Here is an 18,197-nt window from a genome sequence, read left to right on the forward strand (position 1 = left end):
TCTATAAAAAACTTATAAGTTTCCTTTGATGAAGGCAAAAATTAAAAACTATATTAGCTCTTGCCTCAAATGTATGCAACATTCCCCACAAACAGGTAAGAAGGAAGGTGTCTTGCAGAGAATTCCAAAAGATCACAACCCATTAGACACCATTCATATAGATCATTATGGTCCGTTACCGTGCTCCGTGTGCAACGTAAAAAAACAAGTGTTCGTAGTTGTAGATGCGTTTTCAAAATTTACAAAATTGTATCATGTTAGAACAACTAACACTAGGGAGGTAATAAAACCTTTAGAGACTTATTTTTCAAACTATAGCAAACCTTTACGAATTATATCAGACCATGGTAGTTGTTTCACGTCAAAACAGTTTTTAGATTTTTGTAAAAATAGTTGCATCCAGCACATCAAAATTGCAACAGGTTCACCTCAATCAAACGGCCATGTAGAGCGCATAAACAGGAGTCTTACCCCGTGATTGGACTAAACAGTTAAACAAAGTTGAATTCGCTCTTAACAATTATGAAAACAAAAGCACCGGTTTCACTCCAAGCACTTTGCTTTTTGGGATCCGGCAGAGGGATGATATTTACCACAATATATGTGAATATCGTCAAAATCATGTTTTCACTGAAGATACTAATGTAATGTAATGTAATAATTTAAAAACAATAAGTTCATGATAAGACTGTTCGTAGCCAGGAAGCTAACAAATTCTATTTTGACAAGCATCACAAAAAGCCTTATCAATACAAAAAAGGTGACTATGTTCTAATTACAAACGTAATTAACACACCCGGTGTGAATAAAAAACGTATGGCCAAATTTAAAGGTCCATTCGAAATAATAAAAACTCTTCCAAATAACACAAATTTAATAAGAGACCTAGAAAATTTGCAAATCTCACGAAAACCATATGAAGGAGTGCATCTCCCGAAAACATGAAGCCATGCTTATCTTAGTGACGAACTCAAAGGTGTCGATGTTTATTTAGTTTTGTATTTACGAGTATAAATCGATAAATCTATCTTATTTTGTATTGTATAACTTTTAAGGAACAGAGATGAGATTATTGTTTTCAATAAATGTTATTTTGTATACTATTCGTAAAAACATTATTTCAATGTGAAAAGATACAAACTATTATATTCATGTAATAAGAAGATTCTTATAAATTTATATGAATATTTGTGTATTTAAATTTGTACCTATTTAAAAATTGTTAAATGTATGCATATAATCGTGTTTGAAAAAAAAGGGTAGAGTTGTAAGAAATATTAAACCACCCTATTTTCTTATATAATCTTAAATCTTAGTTAACGTATTTTATTTACCATTAAGAACTTAATTATGATGTTCAAATCCATCAATCGATATTACAGCTTTTCAGGCAAGAGCCTTGTTGCATCGCGTATCGTTTCTTTTTTAGTAGGGAACTGCCATTAAAAGGTACAAAATTAGATCCTTAATTGAGAACGTCCTAATTTTGCATGTTCAGCTGCACTAAACAGCTTTTCGAATTTCATTTCAATGAAATCTAAAATAAAGCAGTTTGAAGATTGTTTAATCCTTAAGAACTTATACAGCCTTTCAATCCTCAATACTAACAATAAACCTAATTCGGTTTCTAAAATATGATTACAAAAGTTTTCGCTTTCGCCCAAAAGAAACCTTCGAACAATTTCAATGTACATACCTACATACATAAGTATGAAGTACCTCGAATACCTCGCGCAATATTATTCCAACAAAGATGACCTCAAAAACTAAACCAGACACTTGCCAGTGGACCACTTCAAAAAATTCCCCGCCATGCCAATAGCACATCTCGTCGCGTCTCGGTCGGTCGGAAGAACAGAGCTGCACAAATAACCAAACATAAAAACCAACCATTCCACAACACAATCTCTCGTCTCTGTGAGAAGTTTTGGCTCAAACGAAAAACTAAATTTCACTTGTTGCTGCCTTCGCCTACTTAAAATGAATGAAAGTTGTTTTAAAAAAAAAAAAACCTACAAAATCTCTTCAATTGCGCGGGTATAAAAAAAGGTAAAAGGGGCAAAAGTTTTGACCGACATTCTAAAGATCATTGACACTTTGAAAGAGAATATATCAAATTAAAGAACAAACAATAAAAGATCGTCATGATTTGAAGAAGATTCTAACGTGATGCGATATGTTAATGATGCGGTGTTTCCGGTGCGTTAACAAGATTTTTGCTTGCATTGCTTTTGAGATTTCTCAATTTCAGACAACTCAATTTGAACCATGTTATCAGGTTTTTATTTATAAAAATATGCGTTCATATCAAAATGCTTATCGTGTACTTCGTGGTATTTTCGGATAATTTAATCCTCTAAATGTACCTACAATCGAAAAAAATCGCACAAAATTTGAGCAACCCGAGTCTATAGAAGATGTGAAAAGACTAATGCATACTTATACAGCTCGTAGTGTAGAATATATTGAGCTTTCGTTGAAATTTTCTTAAATGTTTTCAATATAATTTTGATACATTTCAATATTCTTTTTTTTAACGTAATTTTTGAAGCAAGATGTTTGGTTGATACAGATCATAAAAATGTTAAAGAAAGTATAAAATTATAGAAATGTATTTCAATACAATACCATTTTTAAACCTTACAATTTTTTCTCTCGAAGCATCCTAAGACGCTCTTATCTTTCTTTGACGGTATGAAGAGTGTCTTATAGATGGTGATTTGAGAAGCTCGCGATAGGACTTTATTGCTTAATTGACTTCTAAGTCCAGAGAAGCAGCTGGTGTCGTTGTCTGCAGCGATTTGCAAGAGTTATTCTTCGTGTGAATTTTTTGATGACGGCATATACTTGGTCTGGCCCTCATTGACCACTAAACCCATCTTCTTGGCTTCTGTCGCAATTCTCAAAAACGCAGCTCTGACATCACGCTTTGATCTTCCAATTATGTCAATATCATCCTCGTATTCGAGTAATTGAATGGACATTTGGAAGATTGTGGCTCTTGTGTTGACGGTTGAGTTTTACACAATTCTTTCCAGAACGATGTTGAAGAAGTCGCATGACAGTGCATCGCCTTGTCTTGAACCTTTTTTGACATCAAATGCATCGGTGAGATATTTTCCGACCTTGATAGAGCAGCGTGCATTCACCATCGTCATTCTGCACAGACAGCTAAGTTAGAGAGGGATGCCAAAACTAGACATTGGTCTGTAGGGAGATGGTGAGTATTGATTTGCAGTTCATGGGGTTTTTCCAAGATTTGCCGTGTTTTGAACATTAAGGGGACTTTCCTGGTCTGAAGCCACACTGATAAGGACTAATCAGGTTGTTGACGAACGGCTTCAGACGTTCACACGTTTTATATGCTTTGATTAGAAGACTGATGCCTCTATAGTAAGCACAATTTAGAGGGTCCCCCTTCTCGTGTATTGGGCAAGCTATGCGGCGATTTTATTCATCCGGAATGCTTTCTTCCGACCATATTTCGCAGATGAGTTGGTGCACTCTCCCTACCAAGTCATCACATGCCGCTTTGAATAGTTCGGCAGCGATGCCGTTAGCTAGCTTTGTTTGACTTTAGTGACGATACAGCTATCTTCACTTCGTCGAGGTCGGGTAGGCAGAATTGTTGATCTTCGTCATCTACGATGAGTAGTTCTATTTCCTTTGCAGCAGAATTCGGTTCGTCATCGTTTTTTATATTTTTTTATAATTTGGAGAAGTGATTTTTGCATATACTCAACATAGACTGCGGTTCTACCACGATGTTCCCGTGACCGTCCTTACAGTCTTCGGTTCGTGGCTGGTACCCTTGGGAGGTCTGTTTTACCTTTTGGTAAAATTCACGAACCTCATTCCTGCTGTGACATCCCTCTATCTCCTCGATCACGAGCTTCTCATGCTCTCTTTTCTTCCATCTAAGAAGCCGGTGTACCTCTCTCTTCTTCTGCTCGTATAGCTCACGAGCAGATAAGGGCCTTCTGTGAGGCTCCGCCGTTTTGTATGCCTTTTGTTTAATTGCGTGCGCTTGCCAGCATTCGTCGTCAAACCAGGGGTTTCGCTTTTGTGGCCGTGTGTAACCTAGGACTTCAGAGGTGGCATCTCTGATGGTTGAAAGACAATCTTGCCACTGGTTTTTCAATGCTTAATGCAAGCAGCATAATACTTCTTAAGAGGTTATTAAAGACTCGATCGGAAAAGGACATGGCAGTCTCTTGCGATTGTAGCCGTCTAACGTCGAATCTTTTCACAGTACTTTCTTGCTATAGCTTGGATCGGAATATCCGTAGTGCGAGTCAATGTTGGCCCCTAGGAAAGTTCGGAAATCCTGTATAGTGGAGAAGTGTCGTGCGTCGTTCGCAATGTATTCAATCTGGTTTACAGTTCAGGACATAGCTATTTTCCCTTGTGTATATCAAGATGTGTGAACTGCGTCTCGCCCCGCAGCGAAATCGATCAGCCTGAATCCGTTGTCGGAGGTTATGTTATGCCAGCAGATGTCTTCTCTTCCTAGCTTTGAATTAAAATCTCCCGAGACAATTTAAATGTCATAGCCAGGGCACTCATATATCTTGTTCAAGAGCTCGAAGAATATGTCTTTGGTGTCTTCATCTTTCTTCTCTGATGTTGGGGCATGGGCGCATATTAGGCTTATGTTGGCGAGTTTCGCCTTGATGCGGATTGTCGTGATGCGCTCGCTCACACTGTTGAAACTCAAGACTTTTTGCCTGAGTCTAGTTCCAACAACAAATCCACACCCAAATAGGCGATATCTTTGTTCTCGGTAGCAGTCGCCGTAGTATACATCGCATTCTTTTAACCGTTGCACGGTCCATCCCATCGCACTTCTTGGATGGCGGTAATATCTGCCTTGCAGCAGTTTAGGGCTCTCGCTAATTGTTCGGCTGCACTTGTTCTATCAAGGGACCTAAAATTCCACGTACAGATCTGAAGTTCGTTATCCTTATTTTGTTTACGTGGGTTGTCAACAGTGAATCCGCCCGTATCCGAGGCTTGTTGGTGCTTCGCAACTAAGGTTTGTTTTACCTAGTCAGGAAGTCACGTTAACAGCAAAAAACCCCAACCGGAAGGTTGGTATAACTCCAAGGACTGGGAGCCGGATAAACCGCTCCTTATAGGCTTGGGCTCCAAATATCCCGTGGAAGCCCTATAACGTGTTCATTTAATAGTTTAACCTAACTGGAACTGAAGACGCCAGTTCAGAAAACATTTACATTTTGTATGTTTGTAAAAAGTGAATACTCGTGAAAATCAGCCTTCGTTGTGTGGAGGAGGGTACGGTAATGTAAACTTAATAATAAAGTTAATAGACATTCACATACAAGCATAAAGAAAAGTCTAAATTGTTATGATCGCCCCATGGTTCGAAACTTTCCTCTGTCTAAATCCAGCACTGAGTATTTTCGCTTTACTAGTTTTTGCGTGTAAAATTCGCTCTGGTTTATTAATGTTGAAGTTCGCTACCTTTTCGGAGGCAGGGAAAGGAGTAGTACCAGTCGCTTTATGTAAATGTGTCGCATCTGTTATTTGAACTACTTTTCCTTCATGTTTCATTTTCGATTAATAAACTATCTACTATCGTTATAATCCATCAATCAAATTTCGTTATAAACCAACCAAATTATTTTAATGGATTAATTATTGTGTACGTGTAAGACGTGTAGTAAAACTTAAAGTATTTACAACCAACATGCATTTTACAATATACAACAAACTATACATCCATGCATGTCATGTTTGCTAGATTTTCAGAAATTATTAACTAATTAATTATGCTGAACATCAATATGAACAATGAAACTTCTTCGTGTAATTAATTTATTATTGCTTTCAGGTTTTATTCTCAAATAAAAACTAAAAATTATAAAAAAAACACAAACGAATAAAAATGTAGGTATGTAGTTATTGTTGTCATAATTGGATACGAATGCGATAGAGATCAATTTTCGACAGAATCCTATTTTAAAAATTGTATGAAATTTCAAGTGAAAGCGAATTTTTATTTGCTACCAGCTGAGGTTGTCCGAAGTAAACTAAAAAAAAGTATGTGAGTGTGAAAACAATTATTTGAAAAGGTTTTTATATTTTATTTTTGAATATCAATTGATATTTTCGTGGTTTTCACTGTAATTTAAAACAGAGAACATTAATACCGTAGGAATATCATAAAAACCATCATAACCATAAAAGTTAACTTTGTGAAAACACACTTGAAACATCAGAAAGTTTTTTTATTTTAATAAAAGTTTATATAGCTGTGTTGAATCTCTTAATTTATTTAAGAGACTTTAACTTTAAAGGCTATTATTTTAAAAGAGTGCCTTTTGCCAACGGATCATCAATAAAAAATTATTGTGCTTATTTTGATGGTAATAATGAACTGAGAAAATTACCAAGCATACGAGACTTTTTCTTAATATGCGGTGATTTTAATAGCAGAAATAGAAACTAGGGGTGTTTAAAAGTTAACGTTTGATATTTTGTACCCACCTCAACCAACTTTTATCCTTCAAATAATCGATGCAATTCCTCGACTTTAAATTTCGTTTAACCAATATCACGGGGATTTTAATTCAACCTTTGGTAATTATTGAATAATGTTTAGATCATCTGCCTGTCACTACTGGGGTTTTCGAATCCCCTATAGGTCAAATTAATAAAGTCTTTGACTTCAAAAACGCAATTTCTCGTAGCTATAAGAACAAATTAAACATTAAACTACGACATGTGTCTAACTTTCTGGCGATTTTTTTTTTATATTTAGCGCACACTAAAAGAGTTTCGTATGCCTTTAATATTCCAAAGACACAGTGTAAGTATTAGAAAAAGAGGGGTTGGATAGAAGGTGTCCGTAAACATTGATTTTGAATTCTTAAACATTGCAATGATAAAGAGTTAGTGACAATTCATTCCACATTCGCATAGTACGGTCAAAAAATTAATCTATGAACTTCTTAGTACAGCCAAACAGCCGAAGAGGAATGCAACTGGCCATTCCACTAGACAATAGAGCATAGTCTATTAAAATAAAAAAAGGTTGAGACAAGGCACTTTACGACAATGTTCCAGTGACGTAATCGAGTTAATGATATTAATGTCATCAATCATTTTATAAGCTCTTCTTTCAGTCCTGTCCAAAAAGCAATAAGTTACTGAAGCACCAAGAAGCTCCAAGTTTCGGACGTATATAGGTTTTGTAGATTGAAACCCGATAAGACGGAGAGCCTAATTCATGCATCATCTAAAAAACCTAGACATCTTGCGACATTTTTGCCGATCGCGTGTGTGATCGCTTCCCAAGAGGTGGAGGATATCGAACTTTCCAGTTTCGTTGATGAAAGTATCACTCTCAGATAGTGGCAAGGAGAGTATATCTCATTTTAACGATGCAAGGTAGCATTGGTTTTTTCGAAGGATTAAAATGCACACGGTTTCATATTCCCCATTGTTGGAAATATCGCTTCCAATAAAACAACATCCCCATTCAGCTGTTGTCACTGAATGATATCAGTATACCAAATCTTAAATGTCAATTTTATACCTTTTCTGATCTTGTAATTTTTTCTTATTGTCAAAGTAAATTCCTTCTTCTTTCTCGAGCTGTTGTAAAGATAAGTCATAAAATTTCTCATCCAAATTTATCACTTCAATCATTTATCATTCTCAATTAAATACAACTTGAATTAATAAATCGTTTTGTTGTTTTTTATTTTAAAGTATATTTCTTCATTCTCAAAAGGTTATGGGCCCAGGTATTTGCCTGTCCATTGTTCAGTAAATAACCACATTTTTTTATTGTATGGATGCGGAGAAAGCAACTTATAAAACCGTAATAGACGATTCTGCAATTGACGATAGAACTTATTTGGATCAAACATCAGAAGTGATTCATCAAGTTAACTTCGGGGTTCAAATGCCAGAGACACCAGAGTCAAGTATGGCTGAATCAAAAGTTTATCACATTCATCGTTTCAACGGGCAGAACTATCAACTCTGGCGACGACAGATGGAAATTTATATGACTGAAAATAAGCTCAAACCGTATATTCTAGGAACAACAGAAAGACCAAGTACCAACACTCAAGTTTGGGATGATAGAGATGCTGAAGCACAAGCATTTATAATGAGGGGTATAGAGCTAGAGCAGTTGAAATACCTTACGGATTGCAGTACCGCTGCACAAATGTGGTCAAGATTGAAAACTGTTCACTCTGAAAGAAGTGAGCAGTCAGCTCAAGTACTTCTTGAAAAGTTTATTAACTGCAAATTAGAAGAGGAAGAAAGCATGGCTGATTACATAGCAAGAGTGACATCACTCACGCAGCGCTTAAAAGACATGAATCTTGAGCAAAAAGAGCCAGTAGTGATTGTAAAAATTCTGAGTAGTTTACCAAGTAAGTTTGATCATGTAAGAACCGCGTGGTACGCAGTGCCACGTTCTGATCAGAACCTCGAACGTTTGACTGACCACTTAGTCAATGAAGAGTCACTTATTAATCTTCGAACAAATAATGGAGACAACAACACAACAACCAGAGCAGCTTACGCGGCGAGCAGCAGCAAAGCGAAACGAAAACATTATCCAAAAGCATCAAACAATAATAATAGACAGCGACGATCAGGTAAATGTAATTATTGCCAAAAGCAAGGGCATTGGGCCAGAGAGTGTTTTAAACGTCAGCAAGATCGACAGCACAAAATTGATGGTCACCAAAACGAGAATGATCGTCATTCTCTTATGATTCGGAAAGAACAAAGCAAAGGCCAACCAAGTTGTCAGGCTTCAATTTCTGATGGAATGTCTCATTTGTTCATTTTGCAATCAGCAACAACTCAAGGAAAGATAAGAAACATGTGGTATGCGGACTCGGGAGCTACTGACCACATGTCATTTCAGAGGGAGTGGTTCAAGAGCTTTATTCCATTTGGTGAAGGAAAATGTGAAGTACGAGTGGGAGACGGTCGAAAGTTGCGGGTTGAAGGAATTGGTGACGTCGATGTCCATGCTATAAATTCCAAAGAAACAAATATTATCCATACCATTAAAGATGTTCTTTTTGTTCCAGATCTTGGGCGGAATTTCATATCTGTTTCGAGGGCTACCGAAAAAGGTATGAAGGTTATTTTCGAAGAAGGTGCTCAACGTGTCATTTTTATGAAAAATCACACAATCATTGCGGATGGAACTCGAGAGAACAGGCTATATAAGATGAACTTGGCACCAGCAAAGACAGCTCAACTAAACATTGCGTCATCAAACACATTAATGCTGTGGCATGAGAGGTTAGGTCATGTGAACTTTAAGACACTTCGTGAAATGAACAACAAAGGAGTTGTAGAAGATCTGAAAATAAACCACATGACAAGTACAGACCCATTTTGTGCAGGTTGTGCTTATGGTAAGCAACATCGTCAGACTTTTCCAAAGTCGGGAGCTAGGCGGTCTAGTATTGCTGGGGAAATTTTTCATGTTGATCTCTGTGGTAAGATGAGCATTTCATCAATTGGTGGTGCCAATTATTTTATGTTGTTAAAAGATGATTTTTCAAGATACTGCTTTGTTTTCTTTCTCAAAAATAAAACAGATGTGTTGGTCAATCTAATGAAGTTTTGCACAGAAGTTGAAGCACATGGACACTCCATAAGACGCCTGCGATCGGATGGCGGCTTAGAGTTTTGCAACGAGTCTGTTCGAGATTTTCTTCTGAAGAAAGGAATAAAACATGAGGTTACAACGCCAAGAGCTCCAGAGCAGAATGGTTTTATTGAGAGGCAGAACAGAACAATCATTGAGAGTGCCAAATCAATGCTACATGAAAAACAACTTCCCTTGTATCTTTGGGCAGAGGCTACACATACCGCTGTTTACCTGAAAAATCGAACAGCATCACACACAATCAGTGGAGCTACTCCTTTTGAAAAGTGGTTTGGTTGGAAACCATCAGTGAAAAACCTAAGAATTTTTGGCAGTGAGGTTTACATTCACATTCCCAAGGAGCAGAGATCCAAATGGGAGAGAAATTCAATAAAATGCTTGATGATTGGTTATAATGAGGAAAGCAAAGCTTATAGAATTTTTGATCCTGTTGGCAGAAGAATCCTAATTAGAAGAGATGTTATATTCAATGAAGAACAACCCAAACTCCACGAAATAGTTGATGTATATGACTCAGGTAAGCCAAATTGTGAAAATGAATCATTTGATTTGCAGGATGACGTTTGCACTGAAAGCATAACACCCAAGAGAGTCTACAAAAATCCAAGACTTCCAACTCAAAGAAGCCCGTACAATATGAGGCGAGGTCCAAAACCGAATTACGAAGAATTGTCTGAGGAAGAACTAACTGTAGCCGAAGTTTGTGCATGTGAGCTGGAGCCGAATACGCTGGAGGAAGCTATGAAAACCAAAGATTCGCAAAAATGGTTAGAAGCCATCAATGAAGAGATTGACTCACTGGAAGCCAATAAAACATGGGTGTTAGTTCCAAGAACGGAAGCAAGGCATGTCATCACTAACAGGTGGGTGTTTAAAATAAAGTATAAAGCAAACGGTGCGATAGATAAATATAAAGCGAGATTGGTCGTAAGAGGTTGCTCACAGAAGTATGGTATCGACTATGCTGAAACTTTCGCTCCGGTCGTTAGATACGATTCTGTTAGGACATTGTTGGCAATAGCAGCGGCACGAAATTTCGAAATTTTTCAGTTTGACGTTAAGACCGCATTTTTGCACGGCAACTTAGAGGAATGTATTTACATGGAACAACCATATGGATTTGAAAATGGAGACCAAGTCTGTCTGTTAAATAAAAGTTTGTATGGTCTTAAGCAAGCATCGAGGCAATGGAACAAAAGGATTGTTGAATTTTTAACACATTATGGATTGGAACAATCAAATGCTGACCCATGCATATTTGTCTGTAAGTCTAAGGAATCTATAACTTACTTAGCTCTTTATGTGGATGACGGGCTTTTATGTGGAAATAATATAATATTTATGAAACACCTATTAAACGATCTTAATAAAGAATTTGAAATTACTTTCAGAGAAGCTGAATTTTTCGTAGGCATGCAAATTAAGAGAGATAGAGTTAATGGAACTCTTAAAATTTATCAAAGCATTTATACCAATAAAATTTTAAGTCGTTTTAATCATGCTAATTGTTCTCCTGTTTCTATACCCGCAGAACCTGGAATAAAATTTACTAAGGAAGAACAAGTGAACAGTTCTGGAGTTTTCCCTTATAGAGAAGCAATTGGTTCGCTGATGTACTTGATGGTGTGTACTAGACCAGATATCTCATATATTGTTGGAGTTCTAAGCAGATTTATGGAAAGTCCCACCTCTACACATTGGCAAGGAGTTAAAAGAGTTCTCAGATTCTTGAAGGGAACATCAGAGCGAGGAATAACATTTTTTCGAGATTCCAGCAACAATGTAATGACAGTTTATTGTGATGCTGATTGGGCTGGAGATGTTGAAACACGGCGAAGTACAACGGGATGGATCATGCTCTTGAACGGTGGATCGATTGCTTGGAGTTCCAAGAAACAGACCGTGATTGCGACATCAACAACAGAAGCCGAATTCGTTGCTTTATGTTCTTCAACAAAAGCAGCTATACATTTACGAAAACTACTAACAAATTTGGACCAACAGCAAACTAAACCTACGATTATAAATTGTGACAATCAACGAGCAATTACTTTGGTTAAGAATCCAGAGTCGTCAAAAAGAACAAAACATATTGAAACTCAGTATTTTTACACATGTGATATGCAGAAAAAGGCCGAAGTAGATGTGCAGTATGTTCCGACTGATTACCAATTGGCTGACCCTTTGACCAAAGCATTACCAAAAGAAAAATTTCAAAGACTTGTTGAGCAGTACGGATTACTAGATGACTGAATTAAAATAAGCTTGAAAGCGAGAGGGAGTGTTGGAAATATCGCTTCCAATAAAACAACATCCCCATTCAGCTGTTGTCACTGAATGATATCAGTATACCAAATCTTAAATGTCAATTTTATACCTTTTCTGATCTTGTAATTTTTTCTTATTGTCAAAGTAAATTCCTTCTTCTTTCTCGAGCTGTTGTAAAGATAAGTCATAAAATTTCTCATCCAAATTTATCACTTCAATCATTTATCATTCTCAATTAAATACAACTTGAATTAATAAATCGTTTTGTTGTTTTTTATTTTAAAGTATATTTCTTCATTCTCAAAACCCATTGTACAGTGATGTGTAGGTCGGAATTTAATGAGCTTATGATATTTTGTCGTTGCAGTTCCACAGACGTCAACAAGAGGTCGTTTATAAAAATGAGAAAGGGGGGTGTAGATAAAACTGAGCTCTGGCTCACACTATCATTTATATCTTGGACTCTCAGACTTGAATCCGTCCAAAACAACTTGTATTAAATGGTTCAAAAGAAAATTTCTAATTTAAGAAAGAAAATATTCGTCGATACAAAAAGAACGTAATTTCTTTAAGGGAGCCTGATGCCAGACTTTATCAAATGCCTTTAAAATATAAAGTGAAATAAGCTTACTTTCTCCAAAACAATGGAAAGATTTGTTACACTGTTCGGGAAGATGAAACATGATAACACCAGTGAAGAACATTCGCCTTTTTTTGGAATTGCCTGAACAACTGCTGTTTTTCCACTACTCGGCAGAAGCCCAGAAGAAAAGGATAGATAGTTAAGCTTACGCAGTGGTTTGGCTAGCGTGAAAGAATACTTCATAAGAATAATAGCGGAGAAAACGTCCGGCCCAGCGGATTTATGAATGTTGAGATCTTTTAGAATTCTCGGGGCAAATCAAGTACGAAAGCATAGTGGCCAGTTAAAGATCCTGAAGAAATTATTGAGTTGGGTTTCTAGTACTGCCAAAAGGTTCTCGTTGGAGCTCTTACTTTAACTGGTTTTGTTTGACACGAGAAATTAGCAGATATGACACTTTGGTCAGGTGTGCTTAGAAACGCCACGTCAATATACTGATTATGTATTTATCAGTATCAGAAGTGAGAAACAAGTCGAGTATATTTTCTGCGCGGCCGTTAATAACTACGATATTTTGTATGCAATGAAACAAGCTTGAACTCAATGCATCAACGTGTTCTCATGATATTTAATTGCTAAATCTATTTTTAGAAGAATTGCATCTTCTCTAAAAGGCATAGTGTTTCAATTTTCCTACACTATTTAAATAAATTTTAGTTTGGTTTGGCATTTTAATATGAATAGACAAACGGCTTAATAAACACGATTAAACGCTGCCGCTATTATCCGTGGGAGTATGTTAAGTCACTTGCCTGAAACGATTGACCACTTGGAGGACAATATTCACCGCGTTATTGATAACATTAACGTCCATAAATATTTTAAAAAATCATCTTGGTTTTATTACATTTAAAAATTAAATATATAAAAACATTGTCAATTTCTTGAAGTTTTATCGGATTTCAAAAACGTTTTTTTTCGGTGCATACAATTATTTTGCCGGTAGTTGTAAAATATTCAAGATGATTCATTGGTTTTATATCAAGGGCCTTGAAAAGAAGAGCACTGTGAACGATTTTATTTTGACAAATCTTATACGAATGAAAATAGTAGTTACCGAACAATGTTAAAAGTAGAAGCATTTAAATCTTAGGTGTGTACAGGTTAACTTTTACTTGATATCAAGCCTGCGCGACATTACTTCCAAAACCGGATTCAGGCTCATAGATTTTGATGCGGGACGAAACGTCATGGTAGCCAGTACGCGTTTTCCACACTTCAATCTCCACAAAAGAACTTGAAGATCCCAGATTGACCAGATTGCGATCGACGCCAGACATGCTTCCAGCGTCATGGATGTCCGCACTTTCCGAAGAGCTAACATTGACTGGGACCTGGTTGTAGCCAAGGTAGCACTTTGGGTTTCCAGACCCAAGGTAAAACAGAGAGATGCTGGGAGAAGGTACAACGTCGAACGGCTAAAATAGCAAGAGATCGCCAAATTCTCCTCCGACCGAGTTAAAAATAACCTGTCTCGAAGTTCTGTGCCTAAAACATTGCCCAGATACAATCAGAGAAGCCGCCTTTGGGTTGGGTTTCAAGCAACCACCAACAAGGAACCCTTGGTTTGATTAGGAATGTCAGCAGGCAAATGCAGCCAAACAGCAGGCACGCAAAGCGGCGCTGCATAAATAGGACGAAAGCTGCTCATGAGCTCTATGAGCAGAAGAGGCCAGAGGAACACCGACTTTTCAGAAGGAAAAAAGAGCGCATGGAAGCGTGCGGTCGAAGATGTTGAGGGTTTAAAAGCAGGAATGAAGTTCAAAAGTTTCATGCTCAGGTGAAACGAAATTCACAAGAACACAAACCTAGAACCGAAGGCTGCAAAGACGAAAGTGAAAAAATCATAGTGGAACCGCAGTCAATGCTGAGGATATGGAAGAACCACTTCTGCAAACTGTGTAACGGTGACAACGAACCGAATTTCGCTGTCAGGCAAGATGATCTATTCAACATAGACGAAGGAAGCCAATCCCTTCCTCCCGACTTAGACGAAGTAAAGATTGTCATATCTAAGCTAAAGTCTAACAAAGCCGCTGGAGCGGATATGTGAATACCTCTTTAAAGCAGTGGAGATAAGTTGGTTAGGAGCATGCACCAACTCATCTGCAAAAAATGGTCGAAAGAAAGCATGCCCGATGAGTGGAATCTTAGCATAGTGTGCCCGATACATAAGAAAGGAGACCTTCTAAACTGCGCCAACTATAGAGGCATCAGTTTCCTTAACATTGCGTATAAGATCCTCTCTGCCGTATTATGTGAACGTCTGAAGCAATTCGTCAACAACCTGATAGGTCCTTATCAGTGTGGTTTAAGAGCAGGAAAGTCCACAGTCGATCAAATATTCACATTACGGCAGATCCTGGAAAAAACCCAAGAACACCAAATCGACACCCACCATCTTTTCATCGATTTCAAGGCCGCATATGACAGCAACTACAGGGACGAGCTATATAGAGCCATGCCTAGTTTTGGTATCCCTTCCAAACTCGTCCGTTTGTGCAGGATGACCATGGAGAATTTAAGCTGCTCCATAAAGGTTGGAAACAACTAAACAGAACCTTTTGATGTCAAAAAAGGTTTTAGAAAAGGTGATGAGCTGTCAATTGATTTTTTTAACATCGTACTTGAAAGAATAGTGCGGAGCTCACACGTTAATACTAGAGGCACTTTCTTTCAAAAGTCTATCCAATTACTAGCATAGCTCAACGTGATTTCAATTGGGCTTTTGTGAGTATTGAGACAGAGGCGGCGAAAATGGGTTTTACGGTTAATGAGGGCAAAACAAAGTACATGCTGCAGTCAAGAAAGAACATACAACACCGACGTCTTGGTCAAAAGGTCACCATCGACCGACCATTGACTACCTCAAAGTAGTCAAGGACTTCGTCTACTTAGGCTCCAACGCAGTAAAGAACACCAGCGCTGAGATCAAACGCAGAATAACTCTTGGTAACCGCTGTTTCTTAGGGCTAAGAAAGTAATTGACCAAACTGTCGCTATCATCCCTGTCCTGCTATACGTTGTAGAAGCAGGGACTATGACAAAAACGGATCAAAGCACCTTGGGTCGTTTCGAGAGAAAAGTTCTTCGTGTCATGTAGCGACAAGCTGTTAAGCGATTGTAGACTTAGACTAAGATGGCTGAGTCATGTAGAGCGCATGGAAACCAATGCTCCCGCCCGGAAAGTCTTTGAATCCACACCCACAGGACAGCTCAGTAGAGGAAGACGGCGATAAGGTGGAATATATAAGATTTGTTTTTTTTTTTAATTTAATATCAAACCTATGGCCTCCAACCAAAAACTACATAAATGTTCTTCCTTTTTCAAAACAAAGACGTTAAAAAAGGTCAATCGGCTTGACAGTAACATCCAAGGTTCTGAAGATGATTATTATGCTGATAATGTTATTATAAAACGTTTTGCAAAAACACTTTATCTACTCTACATCTAGAAAAGCCCCCAAAACTTTTAAACTGTTTTACAATATAAAAATCATCCATTAATTTAAATGAGTTTCCAAAAAAAACACTCAAGGTCATCAATAAAGTAACATTAATTAAACCATATCTCAAAAAATTGATCGATCTCACCTCGAACAATATTTTTTTTTGTTTACAAAGATTATTATTTCGAGACTGGTTGTTGCCCTATTCCACCATATCATGAACCTGTACAATATAAAATTCATTAAAAACATGCACTCTTAAAAAAATCCAGCTATTCGTGTAATTTTGTGTCTGGTTGGTTTCCGATAATTCATAAAAATTTAAAAATTCCTCAACAACAATATTTATAATGAATAGGTAAGGTACCCAACCATCCATTTATAGAAAATGACAAACCTCGCCTCAAGCCTCTCAAGACAAGACTTATATAGGTATGTAAGGTTGATATCAACTTTGAGAGTTGTTTTTGTTGTCTGATTTAACCTTGCTGGTGTGTTTTTATATTCACTCATCATGTTTTTTCGTGTTTTCTTCATTAAATCGAGAAGACTCATAAAAAGATACAAAACAGTATTCATCATTTAAAGCGTTTTCTCTGGTAAATTTCTTCTTTTTACGCGACGAACGACTCGTCGCGTCGTCACTTTTAACAAACCAAACACACAAACAAAATGGAAAAAAGTTACAAAGTTGTATGGAAGTCTAGGAAAAAACAAATCTACAAAAATATCTTACCAGAGCCGGTAAAACTTGTTGTCCACTAAAACGTTGTGTGTAAGATACGATTGGCGCACCATACGGTAACTGTGGTGCTTCTCCATGGAACACGACTCGATCACAGTCCATTGCAACAGCTCCAAGTTGTCCGTTCGGTCCAAATGGCACCACATTGCATCTTAAAGATATAAATGAAGAAGAAAATGAAGATCAGACGACTATACTTCGATAAAGACGACTACGCGACTCGACGGACAGCATCACAACACCAAATGCGGAAATACAACTCGTCATTATTATTATAAACGTATATTACTCGTCTCTACATAAAACGATATTATTCGTCGAAGAAAAGATACAATATCTATCTTTTACTTCAGGCGAATTGCTGGGAGAAAAGAGAATTGGACAAGCCAAGCTCCGAACTCTCAAGCGTAGGTATCAAATTTGTTGCAATACACTTACCGGCAGGGAAGCCTTAAGGATGGACTTAGCTCTGGACAGGGCCGCCAGGCCTTGATCTGTGATAAGTACAGCAGCAGAAGCAAAAATATTCTCAGGTGTCGTATTCGCATCATCGTGAAACCGTGTATCTGAAAGAGAAATTATTATTGTTAGATGTTTATTTATCTTTAAAAGATGTTACAAAAAAAGACATCTAATAGTCAATGGTAATTATAATAGAGTTGACTCAAGGGATAGACAATTATAAGCCCCGCGTTTAAAAAGAGTGATATTTTATGTCATGATTTGCGCGACTTTACTCTGTTCAGTGTTCATATTGGATTTCACATTGAGAGGTGGGCTTTATAGCTTTGAAAATGATGCTGATGGGTTATGTTCATCAGGTGTTCGATGTTTATTTGGGCGTGTGTGGTTGAAATCAATAGGTTTTGAGTGAGGATGCAAAAGATCTCTAAGCCGATCGAACGGTATTTTTATATTATAATATGAGAAAGGAAGGGAAAGTGAGAAGCTGTACAGAGGTTGATGCGAATGTGGTGTTGGTTTTTCATTACATTATACATATGTTTGTACATTGAGAAAGAAATTGTGTCAGGTTGACGTATTTCCTGACCGCACCTGTTGATGAATTCCATCAATTTGAAATGAGGTGTTAATAATAATGATGACTCATTACTTGGTTTATGGTATGTAGAAGGTTTAGATCATTTATAATTTCGGTATTTTCGTTACATTTTTTTTTTAATAGTCGATTTTGTTGTCAATTTTCAGTACTGACAAATTTTTTAAAAATGTCTCGAAAACTTTTATGATACAGATTTGTATTTATTTTGGGGAAAATCATCATAATACAGTAACAACTCTGTCCAAAAATCAGACAAAAAAAAAAAGAAGGATGGGATGGGAGCCATATACTGCTAAATTCCCATTCTTGACAGTCTGTCCTTTAGTCTAAGTTAGGTTTGGTTAGGTTAAAGT

The 18,197-nt window shown here is 37.1% G+C and overlaps 1 protein-coding gene across 1 annotated transcript in view; it reads right to left on the bottom strand.

Moving 5' to 3' along the window:
- LOC129953980 (protein artichoke) overlaps nt 1-18,197 on the bottom strand; it is a 70,875-nt gene that overhangs the window by 14,825 nt on the left and 37,853 nt on the right. Inside the window, exons 2-3 of the mRNA XM_056067549.1 lie at nt 17,220-17,347; nt 16,773-16,932 (exon numbers count right to left, since the gene is read on the bottom strand). Coding sequence (XP_055923524.1) covers nt 16,773-16,932; nt 17,220-17,347 — 288 coding nt within the window. The remainder of the gene's footprint in view (nt 1-16,772; nt 16,933-17,219; nt 17,348-18,197) is intronic.

Source organism: Eupeodes corollae, chromosome 1 (assembly GCF_945859685.1).
Source record: "Eupeodes corollae chromosome 1, idEupCoro1.1, whole genome shotgun sequence".
In the NCBI taxonomy this organism is placed as follows: Eukaryota; Metazoa; Arthropoda; class Insecta; order Diptera; family Syrphidae; genus Eupeodes; species Eupeodes corollae.